Source organism: Lontra canadensis, unplaced genomic scaffold (assembly GCF_010015895.1).
Source record: "Lontra canadensis isolate GAN:19392208 unplaced genomic scaffold, GSC_riverotter_1.0 scaffold7, whole genome shotgun sequence".
Taxonomy (NCBI): domain Eukaryota; kingdom Metazoa; phylum Chordata; class Mammalia; order Carnivora; family Mustelidae; genus Lontra; species Lontra canadensis.
Window position 1 is genome coordinate 25,593,421 of NW_022631001.1, and position 27,559 is coordinate 25,620,979.

General features: G+C 38.1%; 1 protein-coding gene across 6 annotated transcripts in view; it reads left to right on the forward strand.

Moving 5' to 3' along the window:
• FCHSD2 (FCH and double SH3 domains 2) overlaps window positions 1–27,559 on the forward strand; it is a 295,916-nt gene that overhangs the window by 245,594 nt on the left and 22,763 nt on the right. For all 6 annotated transcript variants that reach the window (XM_032853162.1, XM_032853161.1, XM_032853164.1 and 3 more), the window contains 3 exons: window positions 3,154–3,270; window positions 12,903–13,007; window positions 25,393–25,554. In XM_032853162.1, coding sequence (XP_032709053.1) covers window positions 3,154–3,270; window positions 12,903–13,007; window positions 25,393–25,554 — 384 coding nt within the window. The remainder of the gene's footprint in view (window positions 1–3,153; window positions 3,271–12,902; window positions 13,008–25,392; window positions 25,555–27,559) is intronic.

The following is a 27,559-nucleotide window of genomic DNA, read 5'->3' on the forward strand; positions in this document are numbered from 1 at the left end:
TTTAAAAAAGAGCTGGTAGGAAAGTACTTATATCATTTCTCTTCAGTTTTTAATTTATTTGAATTATTTTTGTGCCACCATTTTTCTGAGAATCGTGGTATTATTACATATGTTTCTTTTAAAAATAATCAAGTTCAATAAGTGAACTTTTTCAGAGCTAGGGTATAGTGCTTTTTGATACATAATTTTTAAATTCTTATATTTTGCTTTAGGCAGATAGCAATGTGCTTTAAAATGTTGTGCTTAATAGCTTATAGATGTTATTATTCTCTTATGTTTCAAATGCATTTTTAAGAAGTAAAGGAAAAATGTTAAGAGTTTGAACTAGGGATCAAATTAGCTAACATTTCAAAAAGAAGCAGTCACTAGCAGTTCCTTTGGTAGAATCAGCCACCGCTAACACCACCATCTGGTCTATACTAGATCTTGATTTACAGCAATCTTGGATGGTAGAGATGGCATTAGAACATTTCTCTGTGTGTTGTTTAACATCTGGGTTGTGTTTGCCTTGTATGAAATTTTCATTTGTCTAGACCCTGAGTTATAGGTAGCTTCCACATTTCTTTCCATGGCTTGATTTTAGAAATCACAAAAAAAATTTTAATTTGAATTTGAATCACAGAATCACATCTCCCAGTCAGTGGCATTTGTTGTCTGTCCTAGTCATTGGACACTCCCATCTGAGGAATAATAAACCCACAGAGAAAGGGGAAAAGGCCCTATCTATACTTCCCCAGCTCTTAAGCACAGGAAATACTCAATGAAAAGGTAGAGATGATGTGTGAGCAACTAGGGCTGTGACCTGTCTGTAGCCAGTACACATTTAACACACTTACCTATTCCTAAAATGTTGCTCAGTGATAAAAATATAATTTCTCCATCAGTTGTCTTCTTTCTCCTCAATTCTGTTCCGTATAAGTTCATTCTGTTTGAGATCTGCCTTGATCTTTCAATATACCTTCAGTCTTGTTTCTAATTCATTCTTTGGGCTAGCAAGAACCTAGGAATTATGTGGAATTTTTTACTAATACTAACAATATTTTGTTTCAAGTTATTTTCAACTGGGTGTTTAGCATTAACAATTACCACTTATTGGATACTTAATTATATAGTTAGTGTAAGAGAATGTTTATAATATGAGCTACTTTTATCTTAACAACCCCTATGAGATTGGCATTTTCACCAATTTTCAAATGTGACTTAAGACTCAGATTAAAAACATGTCCAAGATCATAAAGATAATAAAGGACATAGAATGAAAACTAAGTCTGTCTGACTTAAAAACCTATGCCTGGGCTCTTCAGAATACACATTTCTTGCATTCCATTTATACATTAGATTCCTCTGGTTAATGTAGATTGCATTTGCAATTTGCATCCACCTTTTAACATTATAAACCTTGACTTCTGAGAATGGATTAAAATGTAAATGCCTAGATCCCACAAAATATTGTATTTTACAAAGCAAAACACAATAATAAAGATGGGTCCCAGATTTCTAATAGCCCAGAGAATGAATCAGTTGTGAAATTGGTTAGATTTTTATTTTGATTCTTTTGCTCTGTTTCAGTGCATTTATCATTGTATAATCTAGCTTTAGTTGAAACGTCTGCATAGAGTAAAAGTTTTTGAACCTTGCTTATAATCCCCCAGCAGAAATAATAAGTTTTTAATACAGCCAAATTCTACTTACTCTTCCAGTTTTGAGCTGTGTGGCCTTGCAAAAGTCAGTTTTCCAAGATCTTCCCACTGTAAAATTTTGCTTCTTTTTTGTATTAAAATCCTCTTGGATTAATTCATATTTAAGAGATTGTTTTCCCAATTATTTGATGTTTTTTTCCATGGGTTCTTAAGAGTTTAGAAAAAATTAAAATAGTTTAGTGGTTAAGAGCTCTAATTCTGAAATCAGACTTGTATAAATCAGAGTTGTAACATGTAGTATCTGGTAGACACTAGACATTTTAACATCTGAGCCTCAGTTTCCTTTTCTATAAGATGGCTATATGAATCACCTCGTGAGGTTGTTATAAAAGTTATGTGAAGCAAGGGCGCCTGGGTGGCTCAGTGGGTTAAGCCGCTGCCTTCGGCTCAGGTCATGATCTCAGGGTCCTGGGATCGAGTCCCGTATCGGGCTCTCTGCTCGGCAGGGAGCCTGCTTCCCTCTCTCTCTCTCTCTCTCTGCCTGCCTGTCTACTTGTGATCTCTCTCTGTCAAATAAATAAATAAAATCTTTAAAAAAAAAAAAAAAGTTATGTGAAGCACTTTTCACTATACTTTGTATAGTAGGGGCTAACTATTAATACTGCTAATTTAAATTTTGCAGTTTGTCGTTTGTGAAACAGAATAGTAGTATTTTAGGGCTAGAAGAAACCCTTACTGATCATTTAATGAAGCACCCCTCTCGTATGATATTAAAGTCCAGAGGAAGGGCAAAACCTAGTTTGAGGGTTTTTAGTGAATTGGTGATGGACCTGAAACTAATTTAATAATTTAAACCTAGTATCTTGGGTGCCTGGGTGGCTGAGTGGGTTAAAGCCTCTGCCTTCGGCTCAGGTCATGATCTCAGGTTCCTGGGATTGAGCCCCACATTTGGGCTCTCTGCTCAGCAGGGAGCCTACTTCCCCCTCTCTCTCTGCCTGCCTCTCTGCCTACTTGTGATCTCTCTCTCTCTGTCAAATAAATAAATAAAATCTTTAAAAAAAAAATAAGCCCAGTATTTTTGTGGACAAAGAGGTTGTGTTATTGTATTGTTTTGTTCTCTTCACTTTTATCCATTGATTCTTTTTTTAAATCCCATTAAAACAATTGAGTTGTTTCCATTTTACCTATGTAACCATTTTAGCGTCATGGTAAGTTGGCATAAATACTTTTTTTTTTCTTTGTTTAGCTAGCTTTTTTCACATCCAAAATGGATCAGTCCACAGTATTAGAGGTGAAGCTCCAATATTAAACAGTGCAAACTGAAAAATCCGGTGTTCATTTATGGTTTCATACCGTCCTGCTAATGTTCTGATATGAGACATTGCTGCCCACAGTAGTGGAGCAGGGCTTGTTTTGAGTGCTGATTAAGTGAAGGCTCTCTGGTCCACCTACAAACAGTAGTGATTTCAATAGGCATAATGATGTTTGGTCTCTGTTCTCTCTTATGTTGTAGAGCCGACAATTAGAATCGGAAACTGGTACCACAGAGGAGCACAGTCTAAACAAGGAGGCTCGAAAATGGGCCACACGTGTGGCACGTGAGCACAAAAACATTGTTCACCAACAGCGGGTAAGTATAATAGAGTCTTAGGTGACACTTAGCTAATGTCAAACCAATTTAAGGAGTTGAGTTTTATTAATGTGAAAAATATCTTTATGTTTTTTCTGTAATTTCAGCCACTCAGCAGTATGCTCTCAGCTATCTACTTAGCTTGGAAATTCCTTAAGCCTTTCAAGCAGCAACATAGTAATTTATTTTGCCATAAAATTTTCTAAGAAAAGCTAGTGATAGTGTATTACCGTCTTTCAGGTAGTAGAAGAGACATGCCTGTGTTGAATTATGCTTTTAATGACCGAGATAAAATTTTTGAAGACTTAACTGTAGAGTCCATGAAAGTGTATCTTTAAGGGGCACCTGGCTGGCTCATTCAGTAGAGCATGCAACCCTTAATCACAGGATCGTGAGTTCAAGATCCATGTTGAGCACAGAGTTTACTTAACAAAAAGAGCTAAATAAAATAAAATTAAAAATTTAAAAACTAAAATTAAACACCAAAAAAATGTATATTCAAGGCTAAACGCTAAGCACAAGGTATAGTAAACTTTATAATTTCCATTTATTTATAACTTTTTCTTTACCTTCACATCCAACTTATTAAAAGAATATTCATGTCTAGGTTTCCTAACCTCACACGTATTTTTTAGCCCATAATATTTGGACTTTTCCTACTTTCCCTTCCCTCACACTTCATACAGACTTCACTTGCCAAAATCACCAGTGGTCTATGTTGCTAAATCCAAAATGGACACTTTTTTTTTTTCTGGTCATTCATTTATTTTAATTATTAGAAATAAGCTGTGGCAGGCATCTATCAGGATGCTGAGATAATGGGAGAACAATCTGCATGATGTAAAATCTTAGCTTTATAAATGGGCTTTGCTAATAAAAAATACATTTTCATTTTTTCCACTTATCCTGTTTATTTCAGGTACACATCTTTAAGTGTTCTTGAGACCCGTTAGCACATGAATATATATATCCCTTTGTCTGTGTACACTTCAGATTCTCATCTTCAGACGCCCTTTCCTCCAGGGGTTTGAGCTCACACTTCCCTTGTTGCCTTCTTACTGCAGATATTAAGTTCCTTTAAGATTTTACATAGGCCCATGATAAAGAGCACTGAATTGCACTAATTGCTTTTTCTTTTTTTTCCTATCATATACTTTTTTCATTGCTGGCCCTTAATTTTGCTCCCTTCATGGCTCTGTCAGGTCACTACCCTTTGGCTTTTTTTTTTTTTAATTTCTTTTTAGCATAACAGAATTCATTGTTTTTGCACCACACCCAGTGCTCCATGCAATACGTGCCCTCCTTAATACCCACCACCTGGCTCCCCCAACCTCCCACCCTCCGCCCCTTCAAAATCCTCAGATTGTTTTTCAGAGCCCATAGTCTCTCATGGTTCACCTCCCCTTCCAATTTCTCTCAACTCCCCAACTTTTGTAGCAACATGGACGGGACTGGAAGAGATTATGCTGAGTGAAATAAGTCAAGCAGAGAGAGTCAATTATCATATGGTTTCACTTATTTGTGGAGCATAACAAATAGCATGGAGGACAAGGGGAGTTAGAGAGGAGAAGGGAGTTGAGGGAAATTGGAAGGGGAGGTGAACCATGAGAGACTATGGACTCTGAAAAACAATCTGAGGGTTTTGAAGGGGCGGGGGATGGGAGGTTGGGGGAACCAGGTGGTGGGTATTGGAGAGGGCATGGATTGCATGGAGCACTGGGTGTGGTGCAGAAACAATGAATACTGTTACGCTGAAAATAAATTTAAAAATTAAAAAAAAATAGAATAAGAAAAAAATAAAATTTAAAAAATTAAAAAAAAAAATTAAAAATAGAGCTTCCCTATGAACCTGCAATTGCACTACTGGGTATTTACCCCAAAGACACAGATGTAGTGAGAAGAAGGGCCATCTGTACCCCAATGTTTATAGCAGCAATGGCCACGGTCACCAAACTGGAAAGATCCAAGATGCCCTTCAACAGATGAATAGATAAGGAAGATATGGTCCGTATACACTGTGGAGTATTATGCCTCCATCAGAAAGGATGAATACCCAACTTTTTTCTCAACATGGATGGGACTGGAAGAGATTATGCTGAGTGAAATAAGTCAAGCAGAGAGGGTCAAGCATCATATGGTTTCACTTATTTGTGGAGCATAACAAATAACATGGAGGACATAGGGAGATGGAGAGGAGAAGGGAGTTGAGGGAAATTGGAAGGGGAGGTGAACCAAAATGGACACTTTTATTTCTCAAAACCTGTTGGCAGTTTCATCATAATCGACAACTCCCTTTGTGTTGAAACACCCTCTTCTCTAGTTACCCATGACTTAACATTGTCCTGGTTTTCCTTCTGCCTCTCTAGCCATTCTTATATTCTTTGATGGGTTTTTTCTCCACTTCATATTTAAATATTTAAATTCCTTAGAGTTCTGTATTAGGCTTTCTTATTCTTTATTCTCATTTAGGCACTCTCAACCAATGCCATGGTTTCACTTACCACAAATCATAAATTAATATCTCCAACATTAGACCTTTCTTCTGTGTATACATATATTCTCTTGCCTGCTTTGACTTCTTTTTACTGTCTCACAGGGATCCTGAGTTCAATGTTCCACTAATCTAATGCTGCAAAACAAAACACCTCAAACTTAATGCCACAAAAAAGAGCATTTTTAATTGTCTCTTAGCACTCTGGAGATTGGATGGACTTAGCTTGCCACTTATCACTTGGGAGTCTCCCATGTGGTTACAGTCAAATAGTGACTGGTGCTCAAGTCACCTCACAGGCCTCCCCACTGAAATATCTGGTGCTTGGAACAGGAGGACTTGACAGCTGGGAACTAGAACAGCTGGAGCTTCTCATGCATCTTGGTCTCTCTGTGGTCTCTCTAGCACAGTGGCTTCAGCTTAGCTGTTACATGGTGGCACAGGGCTCCAAAGGTTTGAGTCCCAAGAATGAGCCAAGTAGGAGCTATGTTATCTTTTCTGGTCTAGTCTCAGAAATAACATGATATTACTGTGTCATTTTTTTGTTAACTGGCAGTCACAAAGGCCTCGTGTTGAGGTTCAGGGAGAGAGAACATAAACTCCACTTCTTGGTAGGGAAATAGCAAGGTTCTAGAAGAATATGTGGAATGGGAAATACTGTAGTAATTTTTTTTTTTTCCAAAAACACAGTTTTGGGGCACCTGGGTGGCTCAGTGGATTGAGCCTCTGCCTTCAGCTCAGGTCCTGATCCCAGGGTCCTGGGATCAAGCCCCACATCGGGCTCTCTGCTCGGCAGGGAGCCTGCTTCCTCATCTCTCTCTGCCTGCCTCTCTACCTGCTTGTGATCTCTGTCAAATAAATAAAATATTTAAAAAAAAAAAACAAACCCACAGTCTTCCAGTCTACCTTCTGGTTATAACAGTTTACATCCCTCTTGCATGCAAAATAAAACTCCCCTCTTTACCCCAAATCCTCCCAAACCTGGTGTCAGACTACAGTATAAATTTCAGAATCTGGTCATGTAAATGAGATTCATAGAGAGATGAGGCTTCTTGAGTGCAGTTTCTCTAACACAGTTTATCTCAAAGAATTTGTGAACTAGAGAGACAAGTTCTCTGTCTACCATATAGCCAATAAATAGTAATTAGATGAATTACTGCAGCTTTATACTTCAAAATGTTAAACACATAAGAGACTTTTTTCATTAAAATGCTCTACTGTAGGGGCGCCGGGGTGGCTCAGTGGGTTAAGTCTCTGCCTTCGGCTTGGGTCATGATCTCAGGGTCCTGGAATCGAGCCCCGAGTAGGGCTCTCTGCTCAGCGGGGAGTCTGCTTCCCTCTCTCTCTCTGCCTGCCTCTCTGCCTAAATGTGATCTCTGTCTGTCAAATAAATAAATAAAATCTTTAAAAAAAAATAAAAATAAATGCTCTATTATATTTGAAAATAGATGTTCAAATATTAAAAATATGTCTGCTTTTTCTCCCTGTTGTCAAGGCATATTGTATATTTCCACTAGGAGATAAATACAGGCAGATTTCAACAACTTTTCCATTTTTTAATAACATGAGCTATGATAAGCTTTAATCTAGTAAGGGTATAATTTAAGCAACAAAATAAAGGGTTTTTTAATTTTATTTATTTATTTAAGATTTTATTTATTTATTTGACAGAGAGAGATCACAAGTAGGCAGAGAGGCAGGCAGAGAGAGTGGGGGAAGCAGGCTCCCTGCTGAGCAGAGAGCCTGACGTGGGACTTGATCCCAGGACCCTGAGATCATGACCTGAGCTGAAGGCAGAGGCTTAACCCACTGAGCCACCCAGGCGCCCAAGGGGTTTTTTAATACTGAAACCAGTTCTGCTTTTGGCCATGATAAAGCACCATAATAAATTACCATGGGATCACACTTTAAAAAAAAACAATGAAATTAGTAGTCATATGACCTCTTGGGTTTTCTGCCTAAAGGCACTTTCTATATTGCAGGGCAGGAAGGGAGAACTTAAGCAGGGCACCACAGACTCAGAGTTGAGATGACAGAGATCAGAGTTCAGAGTGGCTGAAGTGGCATGAATTTCAGGACAAAGTACCAGACAATATGGAGATGCAGAGAAAGAATCCAAAAATCGACATAGTCCCCCCTTCATTCTGTTGGTGAATACTAAACCACACGTGCATATGATGAAGTTCCACAATACGGGGTAGGGACTGACAGAGATAACCTGAAGGATTCCCAGAGGTCACATAGGTCTAGGATACATTCAAGTTGTGATTACCAAAGGTTGAGACGTCCCATGGATTACCTGGGGCATTCAGGAGACTACAAAAAGATCATACAGTGGTTCCAGGGCTAACTTGTCTTACAGTGGGGCTACTTTAGAACTAACCTAACAGAGCTTTAAAACAGGCTTCAAAAAGGTCAGACTAGGGGCGCCTGGGTGGCTCAGTGGGTTAAAGCCTCTGCCTTCAGCTCAGGTCATGATCCCAGGGTCCTGGGATCAAGCCCCGCATTGGGCTGTCTGCTCAGCAGGGAGCCTGTTTCCCCTTCTCTCTCTGCCTGCCTGTCTGCCTACTTGTGATTTCTGACTGTCAAATAAATAAATAAAATCTTTTAAAAAAATTAAAAAAAAAAAAAAGGTCAGACTAATCCACAAGTAACTTATTTGCCTGCCAGGAAAAATTTTAAAAATCTACTCTTCACAGGAAAGAAATAAAATCCAGTATTCAGTAACATAGTATTCATGGGGCACCTAGGGACTCAGTTGGTTAAGCATCCCACTTTTTCTTTAAGATTTTATTTATTTATTTATCAGAGAGAGAGAGCACAATCCCAAGTGCACAAGCTACAGGCAGAGGGAGAAGCAGACTCCCCACTGAGCAAGGAGCCTGATGCGTAACTCAATCCCAGGACCCTGGGATTATGACCTGAGCTGACCTGAAGGCAGATGATTAACTGACTGAGCCACCCAGGTATTCCCAAATGTCCCACCCAAATGTCCCACTCTTGATTTTGGCTCAGGTCATGATCTCAGGGTTGTGAGATCAAGCCCCACATTGGGCTGTGTGCTGGGCATGGAGCCTACTTAAGCTCTCTTTTTCTCTTTTCTCTCTCCCTGCCCCTTGGCCCTTCCCCCACTCTCAAAAAAAAAAAAAAAAAAGCATAGTATTCACAATGTCAAATTTGCTAAACATTAAAAGGAGCAAGAGAATATAACCCATGACCAAAGGAAGAAAATCAATTGAAGCAGATCCATAAATGTCAAAGATGATGGAATTAGCAAATAAGGACTTTAGAACAGTAAAAAAATCAAGGATTTGAAAGGAAACAAACATGAACATATCAAAGACACAAAAGGAAAATGTATAGAAGAACCAAATGAAACTTTGAGAGCTAAAAATACAGTATTTGAAATGAAAAATTCAATAGATTGGATGGCACAAAAAAAAACCACAAGGAGCTTAAAAGTATATATAGCAATAGAAACTGTCCAAACTGAAACAAGGCAAGGATGCCCCCTTTTGCCACTTATATTCATTATAATACTAGAAGTTCTAGCCACAGCAATTAGGCAAAAAAAAGAATTAAAAAGCATCCAAATTGAAAAGAAAGTAGTGAACTTATCTCTGTTCACAAATGAAATGATGTTACATGCACACACACACACACACACCTATTAGAGCTAGTAAGCAAATTCAGCCTAGTTGCAGAATATAAAACTAATGCACAAAAATTAGTTGCATTTTTTTAAAAGATTATTTATTTGAGGGAGAGAGAGAGCGACAGAAATAGCAAGAAAGAGCACAGGAACAGGGAGGAGAGGGAGGAGCAGACTCCCCATTGAGCAGGGAGCCCAATGGGGGGCTCAATCATGGGGTCCTGGGATCATGACCTGAGCCAAAGGCAGACACTTAATCAACTGAGCCACCCAGGCTCCCTAATCAGTTGCATTTTATACACTAAGAATGTACAATCCAAAAAAGAAATTAAAACAATTTCATTTACAATACCGTCAAAGAGAATAAAATACTTAGGAATAAACTTAACCAAGGAGGCAAATGACTTATACACTAAAAACTATAAGACACTGATGAAAGGAATTAAATAAGATAAATAAATGGAAAGACATTGTGTGTTTATGGAATGGAAGATAATATTAAGATGACAATACCAAAAAAAAAAAAAAATGACAATACCACCCAAAATGATCTACAAATTCAGCGCAATTCCTGTCAAAATCCCAACAGTATTTTTTGCAGAAATAGAAAAACCCATCCCAAAATTCATATGGAATCTAAGGAACCCTGGCTAGCCAAACAGTCTTGAAAAAGAACAAAGTTGAAGGACTCATACATCTTGACTTTAAAACTTATTACAAACCTATAGTATTCAAAACATTGTAGTATTGTCATGACTGACATATAGACCAATGGAACAGAAGTTTCAATGTTTTTATTTTTTATTTTTTTAACATGGAGAACTGAAGGGTTTTTTGTTGTTTTTTTTATTTTATTTTAATTCCAGTATAGTTAACATACAATGTTGTATTAGTTTCAGGTGTACAACACAGCGACTTAGCAACTCTATACATTACTTATTGCTTATCATAATAAGTGTACTCTTCATCCCCACAGCCTATTTCACCCATCTCCCACCTACTTTCCCTCAAGTAACCATCAGTTCTCTATATTTAGAGTCTGTTTTTTGGTTTATCTCTTTTTTAATTTGTTTTTTAAATACCTGTTATCTCCAAACTAATCCATTCAGTGCGATCCAAGTCAAACATCCAGCAGGAGTTTTTACAGAAATTGACAAATTGGGACACCTGGGTGGCTCATTTGGTCAAGCAGCTGCCTTCAGTTCAGGTCATGATCCCAGGGCCCTGGGATTGAGTCCCACATGGAGTTCCTTGCTCAGCGGGAAGCCTCCTTCTCCTTCTTCCCTGCTCAGCGGGAAGCCTGCTTCTCCATCTGCCTGCCCCCACTGTCCTTGCTCTCTCACTGACAAATAAACCAATAAAATCTTTAAAAAACAAACAAACAAACACAAGAAATTGACAAAATGTCTCTAAAACATACATGGAAATGCAAATGATCTAAAATAGCTAAAGCAATTTTGAAAAATAAGAATAAAATTGGAGGGCTGGGATGCCTGGATGGCTGAGTCAGTTAAGCGTTGGGCTCTGTGCTGAGCATGGAGGGGATTCTCTCTCTCTCACCCTTTGCACACCACCCCCCCCCCGCCATGTGCATGTGCTTGCACACACTCTCTCTCAAAATAATAAATGAGTAAATCTTAAAAAAAAAAAGTCTGGAGGGCTGGGGCACCTGGGTAGCTCAGTTATGTGTCTGCCTTCAGCTCTGTTCATGATCTCAGGGACCTGGCTTCCTGCTCAGCAGGGAGTCTGCTTGTCCCTCTCTCCTCCCCCTCCAGTTGTGCTTTCTCTCTCTCAAATAAGTAAAACCTTTAAAAAAAAAAATGGAAAGATTACTCTACCTCATTTCAAGACATAAAACTACAGAAATCAAGATGTAGTATTGGTGTAAGAATGGACTTACAGATAAATGGAACAAAAAAGAGAGTCAAGAAGTAGGCAAACACATACATAGTCCATTGATTTCTAACAAAGATGTAACAAACTTATAAAAATGCTAAATAAATTTTAATAAAAATGAATCTAGTTATATTTTAAGCACATGACTAATTAGAGTGCCATCACGATTCAACACTAGAAAATTTATCAGCATAATAAACTGCATTTACCAAATAAAGATGAAAAATTCTATGATTATTTTTATAATTACCAAAAAATCAAATGATAAAATTATCTCTTAGTGATTAAAAAATAAAACAGAAGTTATAGCCAGCAAGATAAAGAATTTTCATCCTAACAAGGATATCTTCCTGAAACCTAGAGGAAACATTGTATTTGATAGTTGTGTCCATTTTCTATATGTGCCATAACAAATTACCATGAATTTAGTAGCTTAAAACAGTGCAAATATTTTATCTCACAGTTCTGTAGGTCAGACATCTGGATGGGCTTGGCTGATTTTACTGCTCAGGCTCTAACAAGGCCAAAATCACGTTGTTTTAGCTAGCTAGGCCGGCCTCTAGGGTAGAACCCACTTACAAGTTCATTCAGGTTATTGTGAGAATCTAGTTCCTAATAACTGTAGGACCTAGGTCCTTACATCTTTCCTGTCATCTGGGAGCTACCCTTAGCTCCTGGAGGCTACTCTCTCTGATCCTTGCACATGGGCTTCTATATTTCAGAGCCAGCAATGATGCACTGAATCCTTCCCGTGCTTGGAATCAACTCCCTGACTTCCTTTTTGGCTGGCCTCTCATCTGATTCCAGCCAGAGGAAGTTCTCTGCTTATAAGGGGTCATAATGATTAGATTGAACTACTAATCTCCCTATCTTAAATTCCATAACTCTAATATATCTAAGTTATATTTTACATATAAATAGTTCTAGGATCAGATACATAAGAAATAGTTGAGAAAAATACATGTAAATTGATGGGACAGTAATTATCTGGGGTGGGGGGCATATAGTGGGATGTGCAAATATGAGACTTTCTGCCATTTTTTTATTGTTTTACAATAGTACTTTGTATGCATATAATTTTTTTAAAAGATTTTTATTTATGTATTAGAGCAGGAACAGGGGAGGGGCAGAAGGAGAGTGAGAAGCAGGCTCCCCACTGAACAGGGAGTCCCAATGCGGGTTGGATCCCAGGATGCTGGAACAGGACCTGAGCCCAGTGGGGCCACCCAGGCAGCCCTCTATTCATTTAATTTTTAGAAATTGAAGGTGTGCATATCAAAACATGCAATCCAAGTAAGATTTGTAGATTGTGCCAATGTCAGTTTCCTGGTTTTTATATTGTAGTATTGTTCTATAAATTGTTGCCTTGGGTGAAGGGGTGGGGAGACTTTCTGTACTACTTTTGCAACTTTGTATAATTATATCGAGAAGTTTTTTTTAAATTAACAAATAAGTGAAAAAAATTAAATGTTAAAAGAGGAATTGTGACCACTTGTCACTGAAGCCTGTTAAATTACCTGAATACTGTAATCACTTAAGCAAAAAAAAGACAAAAAGAAAAAACGGTCATTATTTTCCTGTTTTCTTTAATAGGTTTTAGACGATCTGGAATGTCATGGAGTTGCAGTGTCAGAACAAAGCCGAGCAGAGCTGGAACAGAAAATAGATGAAGCCAGAGAAAATATTCGTAAAGCAGAGGTGAGGTGGCAGCTCACTGGGGCATTTCCCCAGCTCCAACAATATCACAGCTGTGGTGTATACCTGTAGAATTCAGCTGCTATCCACTACTTAATTTGAAGATGACTCAGCATTTTTATCTGCATCTGGAGTTTTATTTTTGATACCTGCTTCCTGCAAAACAGTATGTGTAACAAAAAGACACTGAACCTGTTATCTGGAGAGTTTATAATCAAGAAAAATTAGCAGAAGAATTATACCACGATAAAGATACTAATTTTAAAGTTTTCACAAGGAACATGATAAATCAGTCAAATTAATGGCATAAAATTGAGATATATATATATTCAGAGCCTTGAAAAGTCCTTCCCAATAATGGGAGGTTCACTGGTTCAGGGGCAAAATCTGATCTTTTAAAAGGAGAGACTTGGTTAAGTGTCTGCTTAAGGCAAAAAAAACCTAACAATAGATTTTCATCTTTTGGTGAGGGGTCATGGAACCCTTTTGAGGATTGTGTATGAAAGTGTGAAACCTTCTCTACCACAAAAAAAAAACAAAAACAAAAACAAAAAAAACACATTTTTCTGTACAATGTCCAGAAGTTCATGTACCCTAGAGTAATATTCCCTGACCTGGTGGCAGAGAGGTTGAGATGGAAAGAAAGATTATTTGCAAAGGCGGAATACATAGGATACAATTTGGCAATTGGATTTGTTTAGAGTGGAGGTTTTTTGAAGAAATAATGGTAGCAAGTAAGCAAAAATTATTGTGGTTAGGACCAGTTCATGGATGACCTGTGCACACTTGTGTATAGTTATCTACTCAGTGCAACATGTTGAAGGGATGTTAGAAAGTAGACATCTTAGAAAGACAGACTATCCAGACCTCAAGGAGAATATTTTCCTGTTAGGAAGGCATAAAGAGTGCCAAAGATAGCTGAGACTGTAAAACATAAATGCTGAGGCATGGTCCACACAAGTATACTTTATACTTAAGGAACCCAGAGAACACAGAGACCACTGTGGGAGAAGTTGTCAGGGCAGGTAACACAGAAGAGGTAGAATTTGAGATGGGTGTTGACAGATGAGCAGTATTTAATTAGAGAAACAGGGATAGCACAAGATTTATGCCATGTAATGTCAAGAGGCGTAACTTGAACCAAAAGAAGAAGGAGGAAGATTTGAGCCTGGCATTGGGAAATACTCTCTAAGAGTCATTTGCCCAATGAGAGAAGTTCCCCTGGGACACAGTGTGGCACTGTAAGTGTACAAGATACCGCCAGGGTCTCTCTATAAGAGACTGGTTGAGGGTTAATCTAAACTAGTGATTTTCATATATCCCCTCAGGACTCTAGAGGTTTTGAGGAAGTGTTTCAGTGGTTGGTTGAGGGGGAAGGGGAGGGTGAGGGGAGAGGCAGCTTAGGCAAACAGAGGGAATGTGAGCATGTTTTTGGCACAACCCCACGGAAGTGATCTGAACCAGGAAGGCTTGCCATCTGCCTGGTATAGAGAAACCCCAGTAAACCCAACTTGCCTTTGTCCCTGACACATGATCCACTGCCTCTACAGTGAAGAGGGCAGGGTGTACAATAAATAGCCATTTTCCACTCTGAACTCAGGGTCAGGCTAAGCCACTACCCTAGGGTACCGGCCAAGTACTGCTGGCAGGCCTTCGCCTGGTCTGAGAGACACTGGCCTGTCTATGAGTTTCTCCTGCTGTTTGTTTCTCCATACTCTGAGTGAAGCCAGTTTCAGAGCCCTGGTGGAAGAGGACAAGTCTCAGAAGTTTTCTGAAGGGTGTGTTCTGTCTTGTATTTTCTATTTCCAAACTCCCTCCATAGTGTTACTGTCTCGTACCGTCCCTCCACCAAACCCCCCAGGAGTAGCAGTAGTAGGTATTGGTCACACAAGTCTGCATTTAGGCTCAATGACCTGTTATTTCCGTGAGTGTGCTGAACAGCCCTGTGTTTGTTAGCTTAAAGCTAAAAATATGAAGTGAGATTCCCACAACAGATTGTCTCATTTTTCCTAATACCAGTATTTGAGTCTGCATTCTCAGAGATAATTTTCTTACCAAAAATACGGAATATGCTAAAAACCATGATGCTGGATCTATTATCTCAGCTTTAAATATCTATGAAATATAGTTAATCCTACTATGATCTTAAAATGATGTCTCATTTGATTTTCACATATCAGATATAAAGAATAACCCAGCTAAAATTAGATGGCAAATATGTGAGTGTAGTATTGGAGTAGTACTTACCAGACAGTCATAATGAGGTTTTTGGATAGACTTGACCACAAGAACCTTCTGAAGAATTGACATTAGTGGTTTGTGTAGACTCCTTTCTTCCCTTTGCCTGTATATCACTTGCATTGGATTTTCTCTTTCCATTTAGTAGTTATTTACTTTATTATAAATACCTAATCAAAAGGGAAAAAGCTGGTTAAAATTCCATTATATCCTTCATGTTTGGTTTATAACTCCTACCAACATGACTGTTACTCTTCCTTGTTGGCTAATCTATGTTATCCAGTCTTTTCTATATTGTGTTTCCATTCAGTGTTGCCAATTAGAATAAAAGCCTTCATGGCACTCAGTAATAAACTTTCTCCAAACATAAGAAATAAAAATATAAATGGTCTGCGCTTTTCCAAAGAATAAGTTTTATATAGTGATTAATTAATTATTGGCTGGTTAATGTGTCACAAATTTGCTAATTGATTAGCTTAACAGATACTTAACGAATACCTGCCATGCGCTAGATACTGATGAGTATACTGTACACACAGTGATAAACACACTATTGTTCAATTGTTAAGATCTCTATGATAGTTACAAAGATCTTTATATTAGATGTGGTACTGTTTGCAGCCGCTGACAAATTCAAGAATTGAAACAAAGTAATAGCTGCTTAAGTTAAACTTTAGTAACAGTCTTCTTAACCTGGTATTTAGGCATTTGAATTTTTTGAAATGCCTTTTGTCATGCAGACACACACATTCTTCATCTGACTTAGCATTCCTATTTTAAACGTAGCTTGCCAAGAGACCAAGAATTTTAAATACCATCTTTTTGGAAGCTGTACATGACTTATGTTGTTCCAGAACACAGTTCTTTTTTGCATGTTTAGATTTTTCCTTTTATTTGGGTTGAGGGCAGTTCTCTTTTTTTTTTTTTGACAGTGAGGAGACACAAAGAGGAGAAATTTAATGTAAGAAGTCAAAGATACCCAGAAATTTTTAGTAACTCACATTTGGGGTGAGGCCTCCTGAAGGAACTATAGACAATATGATTCTTTCTTTAAGATATTAACTATATTGGGGCACCTGGGTGGCCCAGTGGGTTAAGCCTCTTTCTTCAGCTCAGGTCATGATCCCAGGATCCTGGGATCGAGCCCCGCATCGGGCTCTCTGCTCCGCAGGGAGCCTGCTTCCTCCTCTCTCTCTGCCTGCTTCTCTGCCTACTTGTGATCTCTGTCTGTCAAATAAATAAAATCTTAAAAAAAAAAGATATTAACTATATTTTTATTTATTTATTACTTATTTATTTATTCATCAGAGAGAGAAAGAGTGAGAGAGAGAGAGCACAAGCAGGCAGAGCTGCAGGCAGAGGCAGAGAGAGAAGCAGGCTCCCCGCTGAGCAAGGAGCCCAACGCGGGACTCGATCCCATGACCCTCAGAACATGACCGGAGCTGAAGGCAGTGGCTTAACCGACTGAGCCACCCAGGCATCCCAAGATATTAACTATATTTTAAAAATCTGAATTGAATGTACATTTGAAGGTCAAAGTACATTAACAAAGTGAATTAACAAAAGCAAGAAATATCCCTTATTATCTATATAAACCCATTTTCGTAGATAACATTTTCTCTTAAATTGTCATCCTATAAGGTTCTGTTGGGAATTCAGAATTATGTCATCCTTGTACCTTGGTGACTCAAAAAATGATAATTAATACCCTTGCCAGCATGCGATAGGAGAAACCTAAAAATTTCAGTTGCATAAAATGTGAAGCCTCATCCACCTCAAGATTAAGGAAATGCTAAGGATGAGCCTGCTATAAAAACAGAATTTCCAGTCATGTTATATCCAGATTTACGTCATCTCTGGGCCTGTTACTGCAGGTTTTCACTGTGCTCATGTAACATAATATGTCAGCAGACCTTTTGACTAATCACTTTCTTTCATTTTTATTGTGAAAATTTTCAACAACATATAAAAGATGAAGAGTAAATACATATTTCTCATATGCTAAATTCAACCATTGATATTTTGCAATATTGGCTTTGTATGTTTGTTTCTGTTCTATATAATAGAAGTTAAAGCTAGAGGCCTGACTAGGTGCTCTATGCAAACAATGAGTCATGGAACACTACATCAAAAACTGATGATGTACTGTGTGGTGACTAACATAACATAATAAGATTTTTTAAAAATCTCAAGGCCATGGGGCACCTGGGTGGCTCAGTTGGTTGGGCGACTGCTTTCAGCTCAGGTCATGATCCTGGAGTCTCAGGATCGAGTTCCACATCGGGCTCCCATCTCCACAGGGAGTCCGCTTCTCCCTCTGACCTCCTTGTTCATACTCTCTCTCACTGTCTCTCTCTCAAATAAATAAATAAAATGTTTTAAAAAATAAAATAAAAATCTCGAGGCCTGATTTGAATGAGTGCTTTAGGCAAGAATACTTCATAGATGATGCTGTTTTTCATCACACGGCTGTTTTTATCAAGTTAATCAACTCTATTAATGATGCTAGTAGTAGTCACCTAATTAGGTGGTGCTACCAGGCCTTCCAGCTGTTAAAGTTCCTTTTTTTTGTACTTGCAGCTAGCAAGTACTAGTCATCTCCAGTAGTGGCAAATGGGTATTTTTCACTCTTTCTTACTTTACTCACTGTGATTTTATGGAATTTTAAAAATCAGCTATATCAAGGTATAATATACAAACAATAAAATGAAACCATTTCAAGTGAAGGGTTTGGTGAGCTTGGACAAATGCATCTCCCTTAATATTCACCACCACAATCAAGGTGTCAAATATTTCTGTCATTCCCCCCAAAGTTTTCTTGTGATCAGGCAACAACTGACCTTTCTATCATATAGGTTAGTTCAGCTTCAACTACATGAATATTAGATTACTTGATATCATCCTACACATCACATGCAAAGATCACCCCTCACATTTTCATCCAGCCTTACTTTTTGTCTTAAGCTCAGTTTGATGAGCTACTATATACTCAAGGCCACTGATCCTTTCTTCTGTAGTATGTAATCTACTGCTAAGGCCATCCTGTGAATGTTTATTTCAGATATTATAGTTTCAGCTCTATAAATTCTGTTTGGTTCTTTATATTCTCTTTATATTCCCAGTTCATGCCTGTTTACCTTCATGTTTTCCTTTAAATCCTTAAGTGTATTTATAATAATGACTTTAAGTCCTTGTCTGCTCTTTCCATCATATCTGTTATTTCTTTATCTCTTTCTTATTGATTAATTTTTTTCCTTTAGTTATGGCTCATGTTTTTCTGCTTTTCAAATACCTAGTAGAAATTGTGTTTGGTTATTGAATCTGAATTCTCCTTTCTTTTTTAAAGGCTATTGAGTTTTGTTCTGACAGCCATGTCAGCTCCAGATCAGTTTAATCCTTTGGAGTTTGATTTTTAAGTTTTGTTTGGGTTTGTTTAGAATAGCCTTTCCAGTTGGGCCAATTTAGCCCTATTGCCAGTGCATTTCCTTTCTGTAGTTTCTTGTTATGCCATAAGTACCCAATAAGATTTCTCAGTCTGGCTGGATAGAACTGTAATATCTTTCAGCCCTGGGAATTTTTCAGTTCACAGCTCTGTGGTAGATATTTTTTCCTCACATCATTATCCTTTACTTCTCCTCATAGGGTCAGTCCCACCTTATATATTCTCAATTTATTATAGATTTTTATTAATTTCATCTATCTTCCATTATAGATGGCCTCTTTGAAGCCCCATAGTGTCTAAATTCAGCCAGTGAGAGTCCATTTAGGCTTCCGTGTCCTTTTGTTGTTATTCCCATTAGTCTTTGAACAGTTTCCTGCTTTCTCACACAGGCTTGCTATCATAGACTCAGCTTGTATTCTCCCTGATCAGACTTAGAATTAAGTCTGATTCTCCACGGAGCTCTGATTTCTATTAATAGAGGATTGTAGTTATACACCCAGGTCTAGGATGTGAAGGTGCCTATTGTAATGAGTGTCATTTATGTCTTGGCCCTTTCTTTGTTTTCGGAGCTAGAAATTTATTGTTATTTTTTTTAATCATGAGTTCATGTTGTTATTTCCAATTAAAATTTTAAATTAGGGGGATTTTGTTGAATTTCTTTGATTTTATATTTGTCTTTTTTTGCTTATGGTCGAAATTTTGTAACAATATTTTGTTTTATCCTGCAATATACTGAAGTTTCAGAATTGCAATGGAAATATTATTAATGGTAAACTTGAGCAAAATTTAAGATTTCTTTGCAGTTTGTTTTGAATGTAGACGTCTCCACAAGATTTCTGCTTCTGGTAATAAGAAACTAGCTCCTATTAGACTAATCCTCCTTTAGATAACAGTTATTAACCTGGGGCAAAAATACTTAATAGAACTGGAAGATCTAAGCCATGTAAAAACTAGAAAGTCCTTTAAAAGAATGGGACTGTACTTGGAGATATGTACAGTAAGCAGCTCTTTGCGACAAGGAGCTGCATGACTTGAATTCAAGTCAGAGCCTTGGTCTTATTGGCTTGAGGATGAATGTTGGGGAGCTCTCAAGTTTGCATATATGTAAATAACTTGCAAATCCTCAGCCAAACCTGGATACATTTGTGGAGCAGAAACTCCCAGAAGCTTGACAGGAAATAGTAGTTGGAAGGCAAAATAACTGAGCCAAAATTTTAGCTGTTGCTCACCACAGGGAGTAACATTAACCATTAAAATATTGGTGTGGCTATAATATCAGACAACATAGACTACAGGACAAGAAATATTAAAAGGGATAATTTATAATGATTAAAAGTAAGGTCGTCATGATCTTTTCCATCAAGAAGGCACAACAATTCTGAATGTGTTGTAGCTAATAATGGAGCAACTAAATACTGAAGCAAAAAACTGACAGAACTGAAAGAAGAAATAGAATATCTACAATGGTAGTCAGAGATGTCAACATTCCTTTCAGTAATTAGAACGAGGGGCTAGAAAATCAGCAAGGATCAAGACTTGAACAACCCTGTCAACCAACTTTACCTAATTGGCATGTATAGAACACCCCATAAGGATAGAGTACTTATTCTTTTAAAGTACACACAGAACATTCAGCAAGACCAGATACTAGACCATAAACCAGTGTCAGTTAGTTTAAAAGTAATGCTGTCACTCAGAGTATGTTCTCGGACCCATCAGAATTAAATTAAAAATCAATAATAGATACTGAAAAATCTCCAGATATTTGGAAATTAAATTATTTAGACACAATAATCTGTGGCTGCCTTAAAACACACACACACACACACACACACACACACACACACACACACCCAGCTTTATGGCAAAAACGACTTACTGTCTCTCACCATTCTGGGTGTTGACTGTGCATTTGTTTTGCAGGTTTTTCCTGAGATTACTCAAGGAGCTACATTCATCCAGAGGGTTTGCTAGAGTGCTGAGCCTTTTTTCCAAATGGTCTTTCATCCTCAAATATGCTAAACTAGGCTTCCGTACATGGTGGAGACACATTCCCAGAAATCAGTCTTAATTGCACTTAATCAGATCTCTGCTAGAATCAGATTTGCATATGGCCCATCAAAGATCACATGAATAAGCCGAGAATCAATGTGGGAGGGAACAACATGGATAGCAAGAGGCATGATTCATTGGCAGTAACATTTTACCAAAATTGTTAGGACCTTGTTAAATCATTTTTCTCATCTGTAAAATGGAGTTTATGATATCCATCCCTAGAATTGTTGTGTGGATTAAATGAAATAATCATATAGTTCCTAGTACATGTGATAAAAGTTGTTTGGAGTGTTTTTTTTTTTAAGACACCAAAGGTAATTTAGAGTGGCAAATACTATCATTTTATTCATTTATTTATTTTCATTCATTTCCTATTATACCAAGATTTTGTATTTTAAAAGAACTGGCTTTTAAAACATCATTTTAAAAAGCTCTATCTCTTCACAAATTCTAAAATGATTTGGTCAAGTAGTATCTGGGATGCAATGAAGTTACAGAGACTTGTGCTCTACAAATTTTAATCAACTGGTAAATCATCAAGATTCATTTGAAAACCCTGGAAAATTCTTCTTTTAAGTAGTTGATAAAATATAAACAGTTGGAACTCTGGAGGAAAGATAGCTATGATTAGTCTGGAGCTATAATCTAAAAATCTAACTTTGCAAATGCCATGCTCATCAGCTGTTTGGTAAAGTACTGACAAAAATATGTCTTATGAAAATGAAATTACTTGGTATTGAAAAAACAGAATATATTGATATATCTCTCCCTCCCTCTCACTCTTGCTCTCACTCTTTCTCCTTTTTTTGTTGTGTATCTCTGCTTCTGCAGTTAAATGACTTAGATTTATGATTTCCAAGGAGTTTGTTGGTTCACTCTTCTTTCCTAGAACATTTTATTGCCTGTATTAGTTAAAATGCATACTAGAATGGTGCAAAGACAACTGGATATTTACTTGCAGAAGAATGGAGTTGGGCCCCTACCTCATACCATATACAAAAATAAACTTGAAATGATCAAACACCTAAATATAACAGCAGAAACTATAAAGCACTCACAAGAAACCATAGGAGTAAATGTTTGTGACCTTGGATTAATTTCTTAGATATGAAACCAAAAGCCCAAGCAACAAAAGAAAAAAACAGATAAATTGGATTTTATCAAAATTAAAAACTTTCTTCTTCAAAAGATACAATCAAGAAAGTGAGGGTGGCTGGGTGACAGACATTGGGAAGGGTGAGTATGTTCTGTGGTGAGCGCTGTGAATTGTGTAAGACTGAAGAATCACAGACCTATCCCCCTGAAACAGACTACATTATATGTTAATTTTTTTTAAAAGTAAAAAAAAAAAAAATCAGATCGAGTAGACTTAAAAATAAAAGATAAAATTTAAAAAGAAAAGTGAAAGGCAGGGGCACCTGGGAGGCTCAGCTGGTTAAGCATCTGCTTTTGGCTCAGGTCACGATCCTGGGGGTCCTGGGATTGAGCCCCATGTTGAGCTCCGTGCTCAGTGTGGAGCCTGCTTCTCCCTCTCTCTCAGCAGCTCCCCCTCCTTGTACGCATGCTCTCTCTCACTCTCTCTCTCTCTCTTTGTCAAATAAAAAGTGTTTAAAAAAATGAAAGACAACCCACAGGATGGGAAAAAGTATCTGTAAATCATGTATCTGATGAGAGACTTTTATTTAGAATACAGAAAAACTCTTAGAATAAAGACAAAGACAAAATAAAAAGAACATTAAAAAGACAACCCATTTTAAAAATGAGCAAGTATATGAATAGACAGACATTTCTCTGAGAAGATAGATGACTAATAAGTCCATGAAAAGATGCTTCACATCATTAGTCATCAAGGAAATACAAATCAATACTATAAGGAGATGCTACTTCACACCCACTAGGATGGCTATGATCGAAAAGGCAGACATTAACAAGTATCTTTCAGGATGTGGAGAAACGCTAACCCTCTTACCCTGCTGGTGGGATTGTCAAATGAGGCAGCTGCTTTGGAAAACAATCTGGCATTTTCCCAAGTGGTTAAACATCGCATGATTTTATGACCAACCAATTTCAGTCCGAAGTATATGCACATATACAGAGAAATGAAAGCATGTTTACACAAAAACTTGTACACTAATGTTTAAAGACACATTATTCATATTAGGCAAAAAAATGGAAATAACCCAAGTGTCTATCAGCTGACAAAATAGATAAAGTTGTTGGTAATTTGATTCTGCTAGAATCAGGATGTTATTTGGCTGTAAAAAGGAATGAAATAGTGACACACGCTATACCATACATGCTACATCATGAAAACACGATGCTGAGTGAAAGAAGCCAGACACAGAAGGCCACATATTATATGGTTCTATTTATATTAAATGTTCAGAATAGGCAAATCTGTAGAGAGAGAAAGTAGAAAAGTAACTGGGATAAGGGAACAATGGTTAAAGGATTATGGGGTTTCTTTTGGAGGTAATTAAAATGTTTTAAAATTGATTGTGGTGATAGTGGCATATATCTGTGAATATACCCTTAGTCATTGAACTGTACACTTTATTTTATTTTATTTTTTAAGATTTTATTTGTCAGAGAGCAAGAGAGAGAGAGCTCAAGCCGGCACAGAGGCAGGCAGAGGGAGAAGCAGGCTCCCCGCCGAGCAGGGAGCCCGATGCGGGACTCGATCCCAGGACCCTAGATCATGACCTGAGCCAAAGGCAGACGCTTAACCGACTAACCCACCCAGGTGTCCCTGAACTGTACACTGTAAATGGGTGAATTTTATAGTATATGTAAGCTTTAGCTCAGTAAAGCTATTACCAAAATAATTATTAGAAGAATAAATATATATATATATATTTTTTTTTAAGATTTTATTTATTTATTTGACAGAGATCACAAGTAGGCGGAGAGGCAGGCAGAGAGAGAGGGGGAAGCAGGCTCTCCACGGAGCAGAGAGCCCTATGCGGGACTCTATCCCAGGGTCCTGGGATCATGACCTGAGCCGAAGGCAGAGGCTTTAACCCACTGAGACACCCAGGTGCAAGAATAAATATATTTTTGCAAGGCTGTTTACCAAATTGTGTACCTCCAAGCTAAAAACTTGAATTACTTTATATAAGGATCTGTATGATATTCAAAACCACTGAATTGTACACTTTAAAATTGTTAAGATGGCAGTTTATGTAACATGAATTTTTTTTTATAAAGATTTTTATTTATTTGACAGAGACCACAAGTAGGCGGAGAAGCAGGCAGAGAGAGAGGAAGGGAAGCAGGCTCCCTGCCGAGCAGAGAGCCCAAAGCGGGGCTCAATCCCAGGACCCTGAGACCATGACCCGAGCCCAAGGCAGAGGCTTTAACCCACTGAGCCACCCAGGCACCCCTGTAACATGAATTTTATCTCATTTTTTAAAGTATTTAGAGAGAGAGTAGGGGGAGGGAGTTTCAAGCAGACTCCCCACTGAGTGCAAAGCCTAATGTGGAGCTCAGTCTCACAACCCTGAGATCATGACCAGAACTGAAATCCAAAGTCAGATGCTTAACCGACTAAACCACTCAGGTGCCCCCATTTTATCTCAATTTTTAAAAATCGGTGCCTGTAGAGCTCAGATCAATTTGATACCAGCTTCCGCAGCTGAGAATCCAGAGAGTGGTCAGAATTGCATACCAGCAGGGTTCAGTGAGCACACTCGTTTGTCCAAAAGTCCCATAGAAAGGCCATGAAGTGAAGGTTGAAATTTATCAAACAATCCAAATCTTCTCACTGGAACCTTCAAATGTTGAAGGAAGAGACCATCTCTCTATTATGCAGAACAATGAAGCTGAATTTACTACTTGCTAAGCAAAAAAGAATGATACTTAAAAATACAGTCTCTCTGAAGAAACAGAGCTAATATCTAGGGTTTTGAGAAGTGTGGATTTCAGGGATTGGCAGATTTTCAAAACTTATGGATTGGTTCACTTGCAGCTGTGCTATCTAGAGATGGGTGGGCTGTGGGAAGCAGGAGTGGGAACCTGACTACTGGTGGTGGCTGGTGTGAGGCTGTCCCTGCCTGGCTTCCAGGCTGGATCCAGACAGGTTCAAACTGGTTCTGTGGTTACTTGCTTATGGCTTGGAACACGAGTCCGAGAACAAGCAGTCTTTCGGTTCCTTGAATTTGGAGACTAGGAACGTTTTGTTTTCCAACTCTTACTGTTTCTGACAACTACACCGTAATTTAATTCAGATCTTTACGCAGTAGTTCAGTCAGGAGTCACTGAAGTTTTTAACCAGGGGAGTGACATGATGAGATCATTTGAAAACTTGTAAGTCTAGGAGATGGGTTAGAAGGCTGTGGAACATGCTAGATTTTAGGATGTCTGAGGCGTAGCCTTATTAAAAGGAAAAGAATGCAGACTTTATGGTGTATCTTCTTGTACATAAGTTCTGTTGATGTATCTTGTCAAAATGAAGGTGTGCCATTTACCCTCATTTCTGTTCTGGGTTTCCTCCCTTCTCTCCAAGTGAAAAATTAACATTTATCCCAAGGTAGCATTGCTAGTAAATATCAAGATTATTCTAATTAGTAAATCAGAAATAACTAAAAAAACACACACGTTGATTTGAGGGGGAAAAAATGCCTTGATTTCTGACCATTCTCTTGGTTTTCTTAGATAATTAAGTTGAAAGCTGAAGCCCGGCTGGACCTGCTAAAGCAGATCGGTGTTTCTGTGGACACATGGCTGAAGAGTGCAATGAATCAAGTAATGGAAGAACTGGAAAATGAACGATGGGCTCGCCTTCCTGCAGTGACAAACAACGGCACTTTACACTCGGTAGGGTTTCTCTTCTTGGCTGTGATGGCTGTGACATTTGAAGGATGCCTTTCTCTGACTGTGTAACCAAACCTGAAAATAGCCAAAATTTAGAAGAAAAAATAATGGCCTTGCTAGCAGTTTGGTGTCTTTGCCTTACCCTATCACTAACTGAGTTAAACTTGGTACAGCAGGAGGAAAAAAGTCATGCTTTTTTTTTTTTTTTTTTTTTTTTACCGTGCAGTGAAGAACATATTACCTCTTGTTGGTTTACCTGTACTGTTGGTTACTTTACCAAACTCCTTATCCCATTCCTGAAGAGAGATGCTTCTTGTCCAGGAGTAGCAGAGTAAAAATTTTAATCTAGAGTTTCTGAAGTGCTCAGAGGTCTTCTCTAGTACAAATGAAAACTAAGATGCAGAGAGTCATAAACAGTCTCAAAGAAGGGAAGGGAACACTTCTGGTCTAACCTGTTTGATTCGCAAGGGCTTTCACGCTCTGCTCACTGTATCATCATCAGAGACACAGGGCAGGGATGGTGTGACAAACAAGGCCACAGCTCAAGCTGGTGTTTTCTTGCTTCAAGTCCAGGGCTGTTTCTACTCTGATGTCATCCAGTTCAATCTCCGTTTTTCATGTTGGAGATCTGAGTGCCAGAAAAGTTCTGTGATTTCCATGTTACTACATTAAGTGGATATATGATTTCTAGCTGGTCAGCCAAAGTAGTTCCCGCTGTTGCCTCCCCCTCATTACTCTCTCTCTCATCCTGTTTATTTCCTTATGGCATTTATTACAGTCTGTCCTTGCCTTCTTTATTTGTCTTCTTTGTCTGTCTTCCTCCCTGGAATGTAATTTCCATGTCTGCCTGATTCACTGCTCTGCACAGCAAAGGGCCTGGCACATAGTAGGTACTCAGTAAATATCTGCTGAAGGAAGAAATGAAAGGTCAGATGGACGAATAGATGAAGTCGTGGCAAACTAAAAGCTAAAACTTTACTCTCTCGACTTCTTACTGTATCCATAGTGCTTCTTCAGTGCTTATGCCCTTCAGATAAAAGGGATCCTTGCTAGAGAAATTGGCTGAAGTTTGAGAACATTCCTGAAAGTTTTGTCAATTTTTTTACATAACATTCTGATTTTCTAATGGGAATACACTTGCACACTTAAGATTGTGTATGGGTGTGCATTTTAAGGAAAAGCAGTCTATTGAAAGCTTATTTTTGTTTTACTATTAATGATAATCCAGCTAAGGAAAGTAGGCACACATCACCCACTTGACTTTGGGCTTAGAAGAACTTGCTCTGTTTTCAATACGACAGAGTTGCTCACATCATGGAATATCTCTTTCTAACACAATTCCCATCTGCTTCAGGTTATTTTGTTGTACAGAACTCAAGATGATAGCAAATTCCAGATACAAACTTTCTTACTGCATCTTCAGTGGCACTGTTGGAAACCAATCAAACACGTGATTTCCCTTGGACTAGTACCTTTTCTAACTAACTCAGCTGAGCAGGCATTTATCCCCTCAGTTCTTGCCTACTTCCTGGGTATGTTGGAAATGAACTAAACTTGGTCTCTCTCTTCAAAGAGCGTAGCTGGTAAAGCAGATAGATCTTATAGATCTTAGTGATACACGGCAGTGTATGATTGGGCTACTCTGTGCCAAACTTGAAATTGCTTGCTCCTAACTCATCAACACCTTGGGGAAAAAGCCACTTCTCTCTGGGTTTCAGAGAGAAAATTACATTAAATGACTCTAAATTCCTCTCCAATTCCAAAATTTTATGATTTTGTGAAATGCTATCAAAAAAGCTCAGTACCAGATAGAAAAATAGGAAAGATGTTTGCCCCATGAAGGAAATGTGAGTTGAGATAGTCCTTGAAGAATTTCAACAGGAGATAAAGAAGGGCTTCTGAGTGTGAAGGAAGGAAATGAAAGATATATGCCTAGTACAGTCTGTCAATGAGTAGTACATTCTGATAGTAAGTGTTGAGAACTGTCCAAAGATATCAGCTCATGTAG